Below are 13,139 nucleotides of genomic sequence, written 5' to 3' on the forward strand. Positions count from 1 at the left end.
TACTTTTTGAGTTGGAGTCTCACTCAAGCTGGAGGGCAGTGGCACGCTCCCGGCCACACAGCCTTGACCTGCTGGGCTCCTGCAATCTTCCGCCTCAGTTTTCCAAGGAGCCGGAACTACAGGTGCATGCTACCCCGCCTGGATAATTTTTGATTTATTGTAGAGACGAGGTCTCGCCAAGTTACCCAGGTGGGTCTCGAACCTGTGGGCTTAGGCCTCAGCCTCCCAGAGTGCTGGGATTACAGGCTGAGCCACTGAGCTTGGTCTGGGTACATTTTAATATCTTCCTATGGGTTTAGATTTTTTAAAGGTGGAATGAATACTTAAATAAACTAAGAAGTAATCTCAGCTCGGAAATTTTCTTGATTTTTATATTTTCCCCGATATTTTATACTTTTCCCAGCCAAACCTAATTTAAAAGCAACTTTTAACAGCAACTCAACAATGATCACTTCTTACCAAAGCATTCAATTTAATTTTTCCAGTAATGACTCTCCTTTTACATCCATGTTTCCTATGTTGATGTAAGCAGTTGAGTTGTATACTTAGAATAGGAAGGAGAACTTGCATGGAGAATTCTGGGACGGGCATACAGCTCAAGGGAGGGAAGGAGAGTGCAGAGGAACCAGAGAGCAGCCTCCTGGCTAGGGTGGGACTGGCAACCTACGGAAGACAAGCCTCTGGGGTCTGGGAAGTCACAGAAGCAGAGTCAGTTAAGAGTACTTCTCCTGTATTTAGAGAGCCATCTGACTGCTAGCTCACAGGGAAACTCAAGTGGTTTTTCTATCAATAAATATCAGAGTCATTATTTGAGGCTATCACCAAGTATTGACACAGCCACCAAGGTCTGAGTGGTGGCTAGCACAGGCCACAGGTCTCTTGCTTTGGCTCAGTAAAGAGGCTGGAAACCAGAGCCTGAAGTCAGATGCTCTTCCTCTTTTTCTCCTATGTACTCCAATGAGAAGGTCATGTAAGAGAATACTGACGAGTGCTATAAATATTTAATATGCTCTGTTGAGAGATTTGGTCGTCAGGAAATTAAAACTTCTACCGTAAATGGTCACAGTGTCTTGGAAAGAGTGTATGTATGGATTTTTGTCTTGCAAGATTTTTTTGGCACTTTATATTTTTCACTAAAGACTGAACACTAAATGTTTTGGCAACAACGGTACCTAAACCATGAAAAAAAATTACTGTATGCCATCATCACAGTGATGATAAGCATAAAAGTTTAAGTATATATTTCTTGTATACTGAGACTCCAAATGCCCAAATGCTTAGACTCATACATACAGGAATATTTAACATAAGTTTAAATGTATCTGAAGAGGTAACAGAGAATTATAAAAACAAAACCACATAATTTAACATGTTGTACCTTACATGTGCTTGGTTTCAATTAGAGTAAGGCACTCGCTGAAGGATGTACTGACCCATGCTGTCAGCTACAACAGGCATGCATCATTACTGGCTTAATTAAAGTTTTAGTACTGATTAAAATGTTTTATTATTGTATTATCCTAAACTGCAGTAGTCTCCAACCTTATTAAGGGATTCAGGAAAGATATAATTCAGGAGTTTCAGTTGCATAATTTAATAACCTAGAGATGTCAATCTTTTATTTAAAAAGTTCTGATAAAAGCTGGGTATTCTTAATGTCCAACATGACATTGTAAAAATTTGTTTGAATGCTGCTTAATAAGTAGTAACTGAGTATAAAGTCATTTGAGAATGTGGTGTATCCATCTTGATGCCTATGGTAATTTATTTCAATACAACTGCAAGGAGAAACGTTTAAATTATTTCCAACTGGCAAGAGCAGGAGAGAAAGTTAATTTCATTAGCCATCTTGATTTAATTAAATGCACAATATGCTTTTATCTGCAACTTTTACATGTCCCTATCATTAGAAATTAATTATAAAAGCAATTATCAAAAATTTTTGAGCCGGTACGTATAATCCTCTTTGTTGTTTACAAATAAGCATGACTTAGAGGCACTTGTTATCTTTTAGTAAGGAAAAGAAGAATGTTACCAGGACCCTCACAGTAAGATTGGAGACCACAAGTCAAACCTGGTATGAAAATGCTGTCTGCTAAAAATATTATATTAGTGAACTAATTAAGATATAACATTTTAAAAATATTCAGACTTTGCAAGATTCTAGGCTGTAAAAAATACAAAGGCTAAAAACACAAAAAGTTTACAAAATTTTGCAAACCCAGTAAATTGAAATGAGTAAGAAATAAAGCAAAACCATTTTACTTGCAGGAGAGATTACAGAGTATCAGTAGATTTTAAAATAATAACACTAAACAGTAACAAATTCTACTGGACTACATACATTTCTGCCCCTCTAAGGACTTACAATATGGAATTTGTAACATTTTTCTGTGCCCAGTATTAAAACACACACACACACACACACACTTAATACAAGACACATACTACTGACTGGTACACATTCTATTCCAGACAGAGTGTAACAAAACATTTGATACATACAAAGACCTAACATGATTTTTTTGTTAATGTTAAAAGCATAATTGGAAAAATACTATAAAATTTTAAGGTGAAACAGGACAAACATGAGCTCTTTAAAAAACCACCAAATGTTTTTCACTAGTGAAATCCCATATTGAATAACTTAATGTCCTCTCAATTTGAATCAACCACAGCTATCTTAAGTCACCTGAAAATTAGCAGTGTTTCGAATCCTGAACACCTTCCAACATGATACATGCCTGTCCAGGCTACCTATGGAATGCATATTATTCTCCCAACAACAAAATTCTAGGTCACTTTTAGAAAGCTGTGAACATTTAGGTTAAAGAACATTGATGGACAAGACAAAAGAGACTTAAGCTTGTAGAAGATACTTTCAAAGTATCAAAGAAGATACTTTCAGGTAACACTGGTGTAAACATCTTTAGAACTTACTCATATCACAGCTTTGAGGTACTGGCTACCTACTTACATAGGAAACTTTATCTACTGAGTTTCATTATGATGCAGTTTCACTGTATCAAAAATAGAGATTGGACAGAAATCATTGTTACTTGTTTCTGGATAGCTTGTAAACGTGGAATGTTTTGTTCTGAAACACTCTAGTGAAGTGGACCATGTAGGGAGGCAGGTTTCTTTTAATCTCTTCACAGAAGCGAGGGTGGTCTGCAGGTTTCAAATCTGGATCATTCTCTCCTGGGCCATCCATCATCTAAAACCAAAACAAACCCAAATACAATTTGAAAGTAAAATCATATTTATAAAAGACAACTAAGCAGGAAGAAATATTGGGTTTCTTTAAGAATAATATGTTGGTGAAATTAAATAATATTATGTCAATGTCAATGCTACTTGGAGATCATCTGGTCCATTCCTTTCCCTCTTCAGAAGCAGAAACTAAGGCTGAGGAGGAGAGTCCAGCATCTCACAATGATCACCATTAATGGCCCAGCCAAAACCAGAATTCGGATCTCCTTGTTCTTAAGGATGTATTGTATTATCTTTCTCACAAAAATGAAATACAAAGAACTACTATGACCAGAGCAAGTTCTCCACCAGATGGCCTAGTCAGAAAAAGTTATACTCAAAGCAAAATCTAAATGCATGTCTTTGGTCTGTATCGTCTCTGAATCCAAGATAGTTATAGACTGCTATCTATACTCCTTGAATAAATATCTGAATCTCAAATTCCCTACAGTTAAGTTTTTTGTTTTTCAGACATAGCTTCAATTTGTCAATTTTTCCCACTTGTTTTCAAATATCTATCAGCATTTACATCATTTGCTACAGCATCCATCACACCTATAATGGGTGAAAATCCTGTTTGCGCTACTGAGACCTGGCATAGCTCCAAGAACATTTTCCTCAGATGGGAGAAAGGAGCAATGGCATGCTGGTCTTTGGCTCTGGAGCACAAGCGTGGACACAGAAAATCATCTCTGTGGAAGTGTGCCAGTGGACACAGGATGCCCCGCGAGGGTGGGAGGAGCAAACAGATCTCTCTATTGAGGCTGGACAGGGAAGGGCCCTCTGCTCCAGCCACTCGGAGGTGGGCCAATATGAAGCTCAAGAGCAGCGGTTTTGAGCACTGAGGTTTTTTTAAATCCACAAAATCGTTAAAAGACACATTTAATGCAAAGCCCCGCCACACAAACTAGCCAAACGCAGAGCTGCTCTGCTTGATGTGAAATTGGGGACCCAGAACTCCCCCCCCGCCTTGCCCAGCCCTGGTGGCAGTCACCAACGTGCTTCTTTAAAGGGGTTTTTCAGGAAGCAAGAGAAAAGTGAATACTTTAGTTTGAAATAAAGTAGACAAAGATTTCCATTCTCAGAATGCAAATGGAGCCCCCCCCAGACTCCCGCACATGGTGAGGTAACACGCTCACATGCCCATTGGCGACGTCCAGCAGGTCCCGGAGCCGGCAGCCCCGGTGGTGCCTTCGCTCGTAGCAGATGCTGTCTTCCAAGACGACATAGTCGGTGCCGAAGGATCTCAGGAGGGCATGCACCTCCTCTGGAGACTTCTTTGCATATATCTGATAAACCTTCAAAAGGAGATAAACATGGAATAGAGCAAAATGCCACTCAACTGCCAAGGAACTAACTGAGGAATATGATATAGCCGCCCATGGGTGATCTGGGAGGAACCTAAGGATCACAGGAACCTCAGACCTGGACACCCAGGTTCTTCCTTGCCCTGTCCAGGCCACTGTTGGACTCACTCATCTGCTGGCCTGAGTGTGTACAGAAAATTTCCAAAGGAATACTGCAATTATTTAGCTGTGGGAAGAGGGAACATGAGTCATGCTGAACACACTTGAATTTTGACACCAAATACATCTGGATTTCAAATGTATTATTCTGAGCTACGCTACGAATATATCCATCAGTTGAGAATTCTAAGAATGCTTCCCCAAGGCAAATAAGACAGGCTGAGTAAATAAGACAGGGATTCCTTTGCTAAGGGGACCTCCAGACTAAAATGGCCCATTAGGGGTGATGGCAGAATTTGGGGAACACATGGACTAAGAAGGGGGAGACCCCACTTCTGAGAATGTCAGGTAGAGAAAAGGCCCCCAGAGCCTCCGGGTCCCAGACCATACACCTGTGGCTTCACTGCTGCTTTGCCACCTCCAGCCTGGGCAGTGGGAGACCCACCACTTCTCTGCCTCTCATCCTTCCCCCCCGAGCAAGAGCACCTTGCAGTAGGTACCAACAGGGCACCAGGAGCTGCCCCTTCACACCCATCACAGGCCACACCCCCGAGGAAAACAGCCACAGACTGTTAGAGTGTCCTATATTCTGGGACTCTGCAATGAGAAAAAGTTGTGTGGACAGTTGTGTGTGTGTGTGTGGACAGTTGTGTGTGTGTGTGTGTGTGTGTGTGTGTGTGTGTGTGTGTGTGTGTGCGCGCGTGTGCTCCCGAAGAGAGACACCGGCTCCCCTGTTCCTCCTGCTTTCTAAGGACAGGTTTGTGGCGAAAGGGTTTGGGTGTGAGGGCCTGATTTAGTGTGTCCACACAGACGGGTGGGTTGGTGGGGAGGTGAGCTGCTTCTGCTGTGAAAACTGTGAGGTTATCCTCTAGTCCTGCACAAGGCCTCAGGCTAAGGGCATTGCAAGGAGCATAACTCTTAGTATCTAGACAGGGACTAGATCTTGGAGAGGGTGGGGCAGAGGACTTCTCACCCACGTGGTACCTCTTTCCTCCAGGCCACGCAGTCCAGACCAGCTCCTGACTGAACCTCTGTCTGGAGTGCCGGGTACTCCCTACTCCGTCAAGTTAACTGGGAACTCTCCAAAGCACTCGGGTCGAATGAAAATTCCCATTTTAGCAGGAGTCTAAACTCAGATTGTTTTCTTTTTTTTTTTTTTTGAGTTGGAGTCTCACTCTGTCACCCAGACTGGAGTGCAGTGGCCGTTTCTGGCCACTGTAGCCTCGCCTGCTGGGCACAGGCAATCCTTCCACCTCAGCCTTCCGAGTAGCTGGAACTACAGGCGTGCGCTACCACGCCCGGCTAGTTTTTTATGTATTGTAGAGATGAGGTCTCGCCAAGTTGCCCAGGCGGGTCTCGAACCCACGGGCTCAGGCAATCCACTCACCTCAGCCTCCCAAAGACGCGGGATTACAGGCTGAGCCACCAAGCCCGGCTTTCAACAGCTTTTCAACTGCCGACATTAAGAAGTGACTAGCACGGAAGATTAAAAAGTTTGAAACTTTGTTGGTGAGAACTAAGGGAAACAGGCATCCCCTACATTGCTGACTTCAATGTAAGTCGATATAACCTGTGCAGAAGTGATAACATGGCTCTAGTTTACAAATGCCAACACCCTTTGACCCAGCAACTCCATATCTAAAAATCTGATGTACAGATATATGAGGGGGGACCCCAAACACCTAGAATTTATTGATAAAAAACGGTGTATTTATTCCTACATGTTTAAACTTGTCACTTTCAAAGTACTCTGCTTACTGCAACACACCTTGAGATGCTTTCTCCACGGCTCAACAGTTTCTGAACCTGTCAGCTGCGCTGCCTTTTCATGCTTCTATCACTTTTTGTTTCACCTCTTTGACATCTGCAAAACACTTCACTGAAGTCTTTCTTCCTTCGGGGTAACAAAGTCACCGGGGCCAAGACCGAGAGAACAGGAAGGGTAGCGCACAGGAGGGATGCCTTTCTGGTCAAAAGCTGCTGAAACTCAGTGTGGTGTGGGCAGGGGCACTCGTAAATCATCCTTCATGAGATGGGCAACTGCACTGAACCTCCGAAAACAAAAATTCACTGAAGCTGAATGCAGCCTCTCACAACTCTGATGAGTTCCCAGAGCACTGATCTAGTCGGAGAAACCGGTACTACAAGGGGCCCACCCTCCACAAGACAAATCCGGTTTTCCTGAGTCCCTCCTCATATACGGCACCTGTGAAGAGTAAGGTATATGCACATTTATTTAGAGCACTGATTATATAACTGCAGAAGACCGGAAAACTGTCAAAATAGCTGAATAAAACATGCTAAATCCACATAAAATATTAAGCCGCTTTAAAATTAACAAGAAACTACTAATATATTGACACAGAATGATCTCCAAAATACACAAGTGCCAAAATAGCGAGGTGTAGATTGCTACTTCTTTTGTAAAAAAAGAAGAAATATGGATATATAGGTACATTTTTTTGGCATCCACAGAGGATGCCAAAAAAATGTACATACATATTAAGAAAGGAAAAACTGTATTAAAATTATAATACTCAATATATACCAATACAAAAGATGAACGAAGTCATGTTTGACTTCTGCAATTACAAGAGGTGTTCAAAGTGGTTACTATAGGTGTCCAAACACTTCTGATTATGGTGAACATCTCTTAACAGCTCTTAAAATGTATATACATTTGTGGGCATCCCTAATACATTTGTATATGCATAAAATACCTATGGAAAGAACACTCCAAAAACTGGTAAAATTACTTGCCTCCTGGGAGGGGAACTAGTAGCTGGAAGGCAGCTTCTATTTCCTTTAGTATGTTCTGCATGTTGAACTGTATGGCTATACTACTTGTTTAAAAAAACAAAACCACCACACATAACAAACCGTCCATTAAAAATGTGGCCAGTGAGTGGGGTGGGAGGAAGGGGGAAAAAAAAGAAAGTGGCCAGCAGGCCTCAACAACTTTTCCTTCCACTCCCCAGTTCAAAAGTTCCAAGGGCTTTGTTCTCAAACACTCTCTGTACATATCAAGGCGTGCATCTCCCCAACTATTCCTCTGAGAAGACCGTGTGGCTTAACCACATGCCCTCCGTGGGTGGGGGTAGGCTGAAGTCCAAATCAGGAGCCCACAAGCCTTGTGCACTTCAGTTCTGATTTCCCCTCCTACACGACAAGCTGGGGGTGTGCAGCAATAAGCCCCGTCTTTACCCAGCAGAGGGAAATCCAGCGCACAGCCGGTCCCTACAAGGCGAACACAGGCACAGACAGGCCCTCACCGCTTTGGTTCGCTCCCTCAGGCTGTTGTCTTCATAGTGCGGGTGGTTGGTTAGGGTCCTTCCTGTGCACAGCTTGACTCCCGCCAGCAACTGCATGCTTCCAGCAAACACGGCCTTTCTTGGAGTGTTAGAGCTAAAAGATTTTAGAGTCTGAATTAACCCCACGGCTAAGATTTCCTCAAAGATAACAAAGAAGACAATATTATACTCAGAATTACCCATCTATGTTAGAAAGTGTTAAGAGCTAGGGGAAAAAACTAGGAGGTTGCTTGGGTTTTGATTTGTACTCAACAATTTTACATAAACTTTTTGAAGTTGTTTTTTGGCTGTTCACTAGTATAATGGTTAGAAAGCTTCTTACTGTTTTGATGGGTTTACTTTAAAAATAAATGTAAGAGGCAGGTAACTCCTGAGCCTGTATTCTAGGCTAAAATCCACAGTTCTCTTGCTATTGTTTCTGAGGGGCAGATTCTAACAAAATAACTCAAAAGGATTCCACTGCTTTCCATATTAAACTTAACTAACTAAAGGGTTACCTAGAGTACAATATAAATTATCAAGCTAGAAACTTCAGGTGATCATGAGTCAATTCCAAGGGTATTTGTTTAAAACAAGAAAAAAAAAAAATCACATACACTACTATAAATTACATTTATGAAAAACAATAAAAACAAAAGAACATGGAGAGAAGATTTTGAAACAGTAAATATCTTATTACTCAATATGGGAATGTGCAATTCCTCGTCTTTAGACCTGACTATGAAGAATTATAGGCATCTTAGGGAATGGGGCACACTAATGTCAGATACCCTCACCTTCCAATTGCCACCAAGCTATGAGTCTCTGTTTCCTAGTATGGTGTGAGGGGCAGTGATTGAAGACCAAGGAAAGATCCCTAGAATATGGTAAAAATATTTTCCTTTTACCATCTGTACCTTGGGGCGGGGGGGAAGAAGAATCATAGTAGTTGATTTAATTTTCTTCTATGTTTTGGAAACTCGAGTCATTTGCAAACCAAGGAGGTATTATTTTATTGTGGAACCCACAACAATCCTTCTAGAAATTCTCCCCAAGGCAAAATTTCTTAAAGATGCCCACTAGGAATACTGCAAGATACTATCCTTCTTGGATAAGGTTAAGCAAGAGAAGTCTATGCATGCTGGACTGAGCTAAAATGAGGGAGTTTTAGGAAGTTTATTTGAAATCATTAAAATTCAACATCTTCTGCAAAAAAAGCTATAGCAGGCTGTTCTCCTTAATGGTTTTGGAGAGCAGGCCACGCAACTTGCTCTGGTGCTGAGGTTTCTAAGAGAAGCCTCATCTTATTCAATATGATTCATATATCTCACCAGGATGTTTTATGTATTCCAACTTAGTGCTAAGACTGCAGCATGAAAGTCATCCAACAAAGGCCTTTTGGATGGCTAAAGCAAGACATTCTACAATTCAAGCTGTGACATTTACAAATAATTTGCTTTTGAAAAATTCAAGATTTTCTAACAATGACACTCTCATCCACTCACAGTCCAATAAACTATCTTAAGTGAGAGAAAAAAGTGAATGGAATTCCAATGAGCGTACAAGGCATGACACATAATCTGCATCTTCCCTCGCTCTTGCCAGAGTCTAGAATGTGGGTTCCAACAGAAAAAAGTTTTGCATGAGCTTGGCTGTACGTGATAGGCTGTCATCGTTCTGACAATCAGACCCAGGAACACAAGAACAAATAGGTGCTTGCTCCTTCCCCTCTGCCAACAATTTACAGGAAATCTCTGACATTTGTCCCATGTGGCCAGAGGAAAAGGAGGGTTTAAGTGCAAGCACGTGAAGGTGTACAGAATTTCCTAATGAAATGTTTTACTGAAATTCAGTTTAATTCAGTTAATACTTATTCATATTAGATATTCATTCTGGGCCCTGCACACTGTGCTCCCTCATTTATAGTATACTATAGCTTCCAAAGAAAATAAATATGAACAAATATTATAGAACGTGTCATCGTTTTTCTAAGACAGTCTTCTTTCCTTTTGTATATTCTCCACTGGCATAAGCCCTTCCACTGCAATAAACGCCACAGTAACATCACATATCAGTGCCCAAACTGGCTGTCTTTGGGTCCTCTCAATCAGTCAGATTCAGAATGCAGAAAGAAAATAAGTCTGGTTTCCATGCCTGGCAGAGCACGGGTAGAGGCGAGCGCTAACAGGAGGTGAACAATCTTGGTTTGTACAGTCTTACTGCCTAAAGAGTGCCAAGCTGGTCTTTCTACTAAAAGACAAATTCAGCAGCTGAGCTTACAACATCCATTCAGATCACAAGACTGTCTCAGCATCAGTGCTTTGAATGTATAATAGGAATCAGTACCAAGAAGGTGTTTATAGTGTGCATTTTATAATTATGGCAGAGGCAGATGATGGACCTTGTTATCTATTCACAGCTAAGAATCAAAGTTTCAGCCTACTTCCTGGACTATAATCATAATGCTTCACTGAATTACAGAAGTCACAAAGGTTTAAATGTCAAAAGTCCTGAAGTGCTCTCTAGGGAGTTATAAAGTTATTCAAAAAATATTACTGGCCAGGAATGGTGGCTCATGCCTATAATTCCTGCACTTTGGAAGGTCAAAGTGGTAGGATTGCTTGAGACCAGGAGTTCAAGTCCAGCCTGGGCAACATAGTGAGACCTTGTTTCTACAAAAAATACAAAAATTAGTTGGGTGTGGTGGCATGCACCTGTAAGTCCCTAGTCCCAGTTACTTTGGGAGGCTGAGGCAGAAGGATTGCCTGAGTCCAGGAGATGGAGGCTGTGGTGAGCCATGATGGTGCCATGGTATATCAACATGGTCAACAGAGTAAGACTCAAAAACAAGAAAGAAAGAAAGAAAGAAATATATTATCGAGGACTTACTATATGCCAGGCTGGCAAACATGATATGACAGCCTGTCTTCAACAAGTTTACTAGTTAACAGAGCTAGGCTCAGTTCCATTACAGCCAAGTACTTCTCAATAAACCAGTACTATAATCATTAGGTATTCACAAATGCTTACTGCAGGCCTTTAGCTAGGCTGAAAATGAGACACGTCCTTCTCTCAGGATGCTCTCTCCTCAGTGTGCTCTAAGAGCACTTGAATGGCTCCCTTCCCCTGGCCCCTGGCAGGTGTGGCCCCCGGCAGGTGTGGCCCCCAGCATTGGAGCAATCACCAGGCAGAACAAGGACTGCTTAGAGAAACTGGAGTGGGGTGGGGAGGAGTAAAGCTCATTACACTGTAAACGTCTTAATGTTTGGCCTTATTAGCAAAAAGTCAGAAAGTTGAAAAGCAATACAATCTGTTGAAACTGTGAGAGCAACAGTCCTTTGGATTGTTGACGCTCTCTGGTTTTATTTTAAAGTAATAAAATACAAGCATCCTAATGCCTATAAAGTACATTCAAAATAACACTAACTTGAGAAATATTGACTTCTGGGGACAGTAGGGAAGATGTTTATTTATTCCATGCTGTTTGACCTGGTTTTATATGCTAGCTCCATGGTAAATCTGGGACATATCACTGTTACTTTAAATACCTAACTGTACCAGTACAGCAAATGCTAAAGTACAAGCAGCAAGCGAAATGGAACCAAATGAGAAACAAACAATCATACATCTTCTAAACTTTAAAAAGACCTATATTCATTGTATTTTATATCTTCTGTGGTAAATTTAGCAGGCAAAGGGAGAGGGAATTCTTTGTCCTTAAGACAAAGTAACAGATACAACGCTGGGCACTCCTCCTTCACAGACACTTTCTGCCTGATACAGTCTGTGGTCTGTATCTAAAATAGCTAACGTGCTTTTAACCACTGAATGACACTTCTCTATTACAGAAAAACAAAGCAATTTTTACAGATGTTTGAACAAATGATGTATAAAATGAAAGGATAATTTGTTTTTATAGCTCTCTGCCAAGCTCCATAGCAGCCTGCCCAACCCGCAAACAATTTGTTCTGTAAGAAATGTCACTAAATAATGACAAGGATTCACAGGTCAAACGGATTTACATTATATAATTTTAATGTCATTCCAGGAAGACCTGATGGCATTTTGAACAAATAATCTCATTTATTTTTGAAACTCTAAGTTTCAACAAGTTAATAACTGTTGAACTAACGGGTAAACTGAGCATTATAATAGAATGTGAGGACATTTGCTTTATCTACACTTTAGAAATTTATGGAATTATGCAAATACTAGAAAATGATTCATTCAATATAAAAGGGGTTTACAGGCATTTAAGGTCTGAACTTAGCCGACATCATATTTAAAATACACTTAAGTAACTCTTTATTTTGATTAAATATGAAAGAATTTTGGTACATTTTTCCTGTCCCAATGAGAAAATACTGCACATACAGGCTTCATTACTGGAAAGAGACTATTTCCAGTGAAAACCTCCTAAGGCCAAGTAGTTAAAATGTCATACCTCAAAATATTCAAATCTATAGATCTGTCTATCTTAATGGCAAAATGTCAAAAGACATTCTTTCAGGAATGAAAAATGAAGCATTCAAGGACACAAAGGAACGAGGTATAAGCCACAGATTGCTGCTGCGTTTGGCCTTGCTGAAATGAATGTGTTTTCTAATCACATATAAAACCTATAAAAGTACCACCTGGTTTTTGCTGAAAGAGATACCAGAAGGCAAAAGGAAAAAAACCCCCCAAAACCCAACCAAAACAAAAAACACAGGTTTTTAATCTTCGTATCCAGGAAACATTGTCAGCAAAGAGTGGTAAATATGAACATATACATTTAAATCTGCTACAAAACGAGGCGTGCATCACTTCGGTCTGACAGGGAGAGCAGGCAGCCAGGTGAACAGACACAGGCACGGGCGAGCTGGCCTCCTAGCTCTCACATGCAAGGCGGCTGGGGCTGCCACATCCTGGGGCCTGATTGCAACAAAACGGTCTTCCACAATAAAATGTCCTTGTAAAAAACCAGCAATTTCATCTCTACTATTCTTGGTTTTATACTTTTTTTTTTTTTGAGTTGGAGTCTCACTCGGTCGCCCAGATTGGAGTGCAGTGGCCGCTCCCGGCCACCGCAGCCTCGACTGGCTGGCTCCGGCGATCCTTCCGCCTCAGCCTTCCGAGTAGCTGGAACTAG

The 13,139-nt window shown here is 41.2% G+C and overlaps 1 protein-coding gene across 1 annotated transcript in view; it reads right to left on the reverse strand.

The window, feature by feature from the left end:
- Positions 1-410: 410 nt before the first annotated feature.
- DPY19L3 (dpy-19 like 3 (C. elegans)) overlaps positions 411-13,139 on the reverse strand; it is an 85,700-nt gene continuing 72,971 nt past the window's right edge. The window contains exons 16-18 of the mRNA XM_008069415.2: positions 7,991-8,123; positions 4,392-4,550; positions 411-3,217 (exon numbers count right to left, since the gene is read on the reverse strand). Coding sequence (XP_008067606.2) covers positions 3,056-3,217; positions 4,392-4,550; positions 7,991-8,123 — 454 coding nt within the window. The 3' untranslated portion in view covers positions 411-3,055. The remainder of the gene's footprint in view (positions 3,218-4,391; positions 4,551-7,990; positions 8,124-13,139) is intronic.

This window comes from Carlito syrichta, unplaced genomic scaffold (genome assembly GCF_000164805.1).
Source record: "Carlito syrichta isolate Samal-C Ts95f unplaced genomic scaffold, Tarsius_syrichta-2.0.1 Scaffold312007, whole genome shotgun sequence".
Lineage (NCBI taxonomy): Eukaryota > Metazoa > Chordata > Mammalia > Primates > Tarsiidae > Carlito > Carlito syrichta.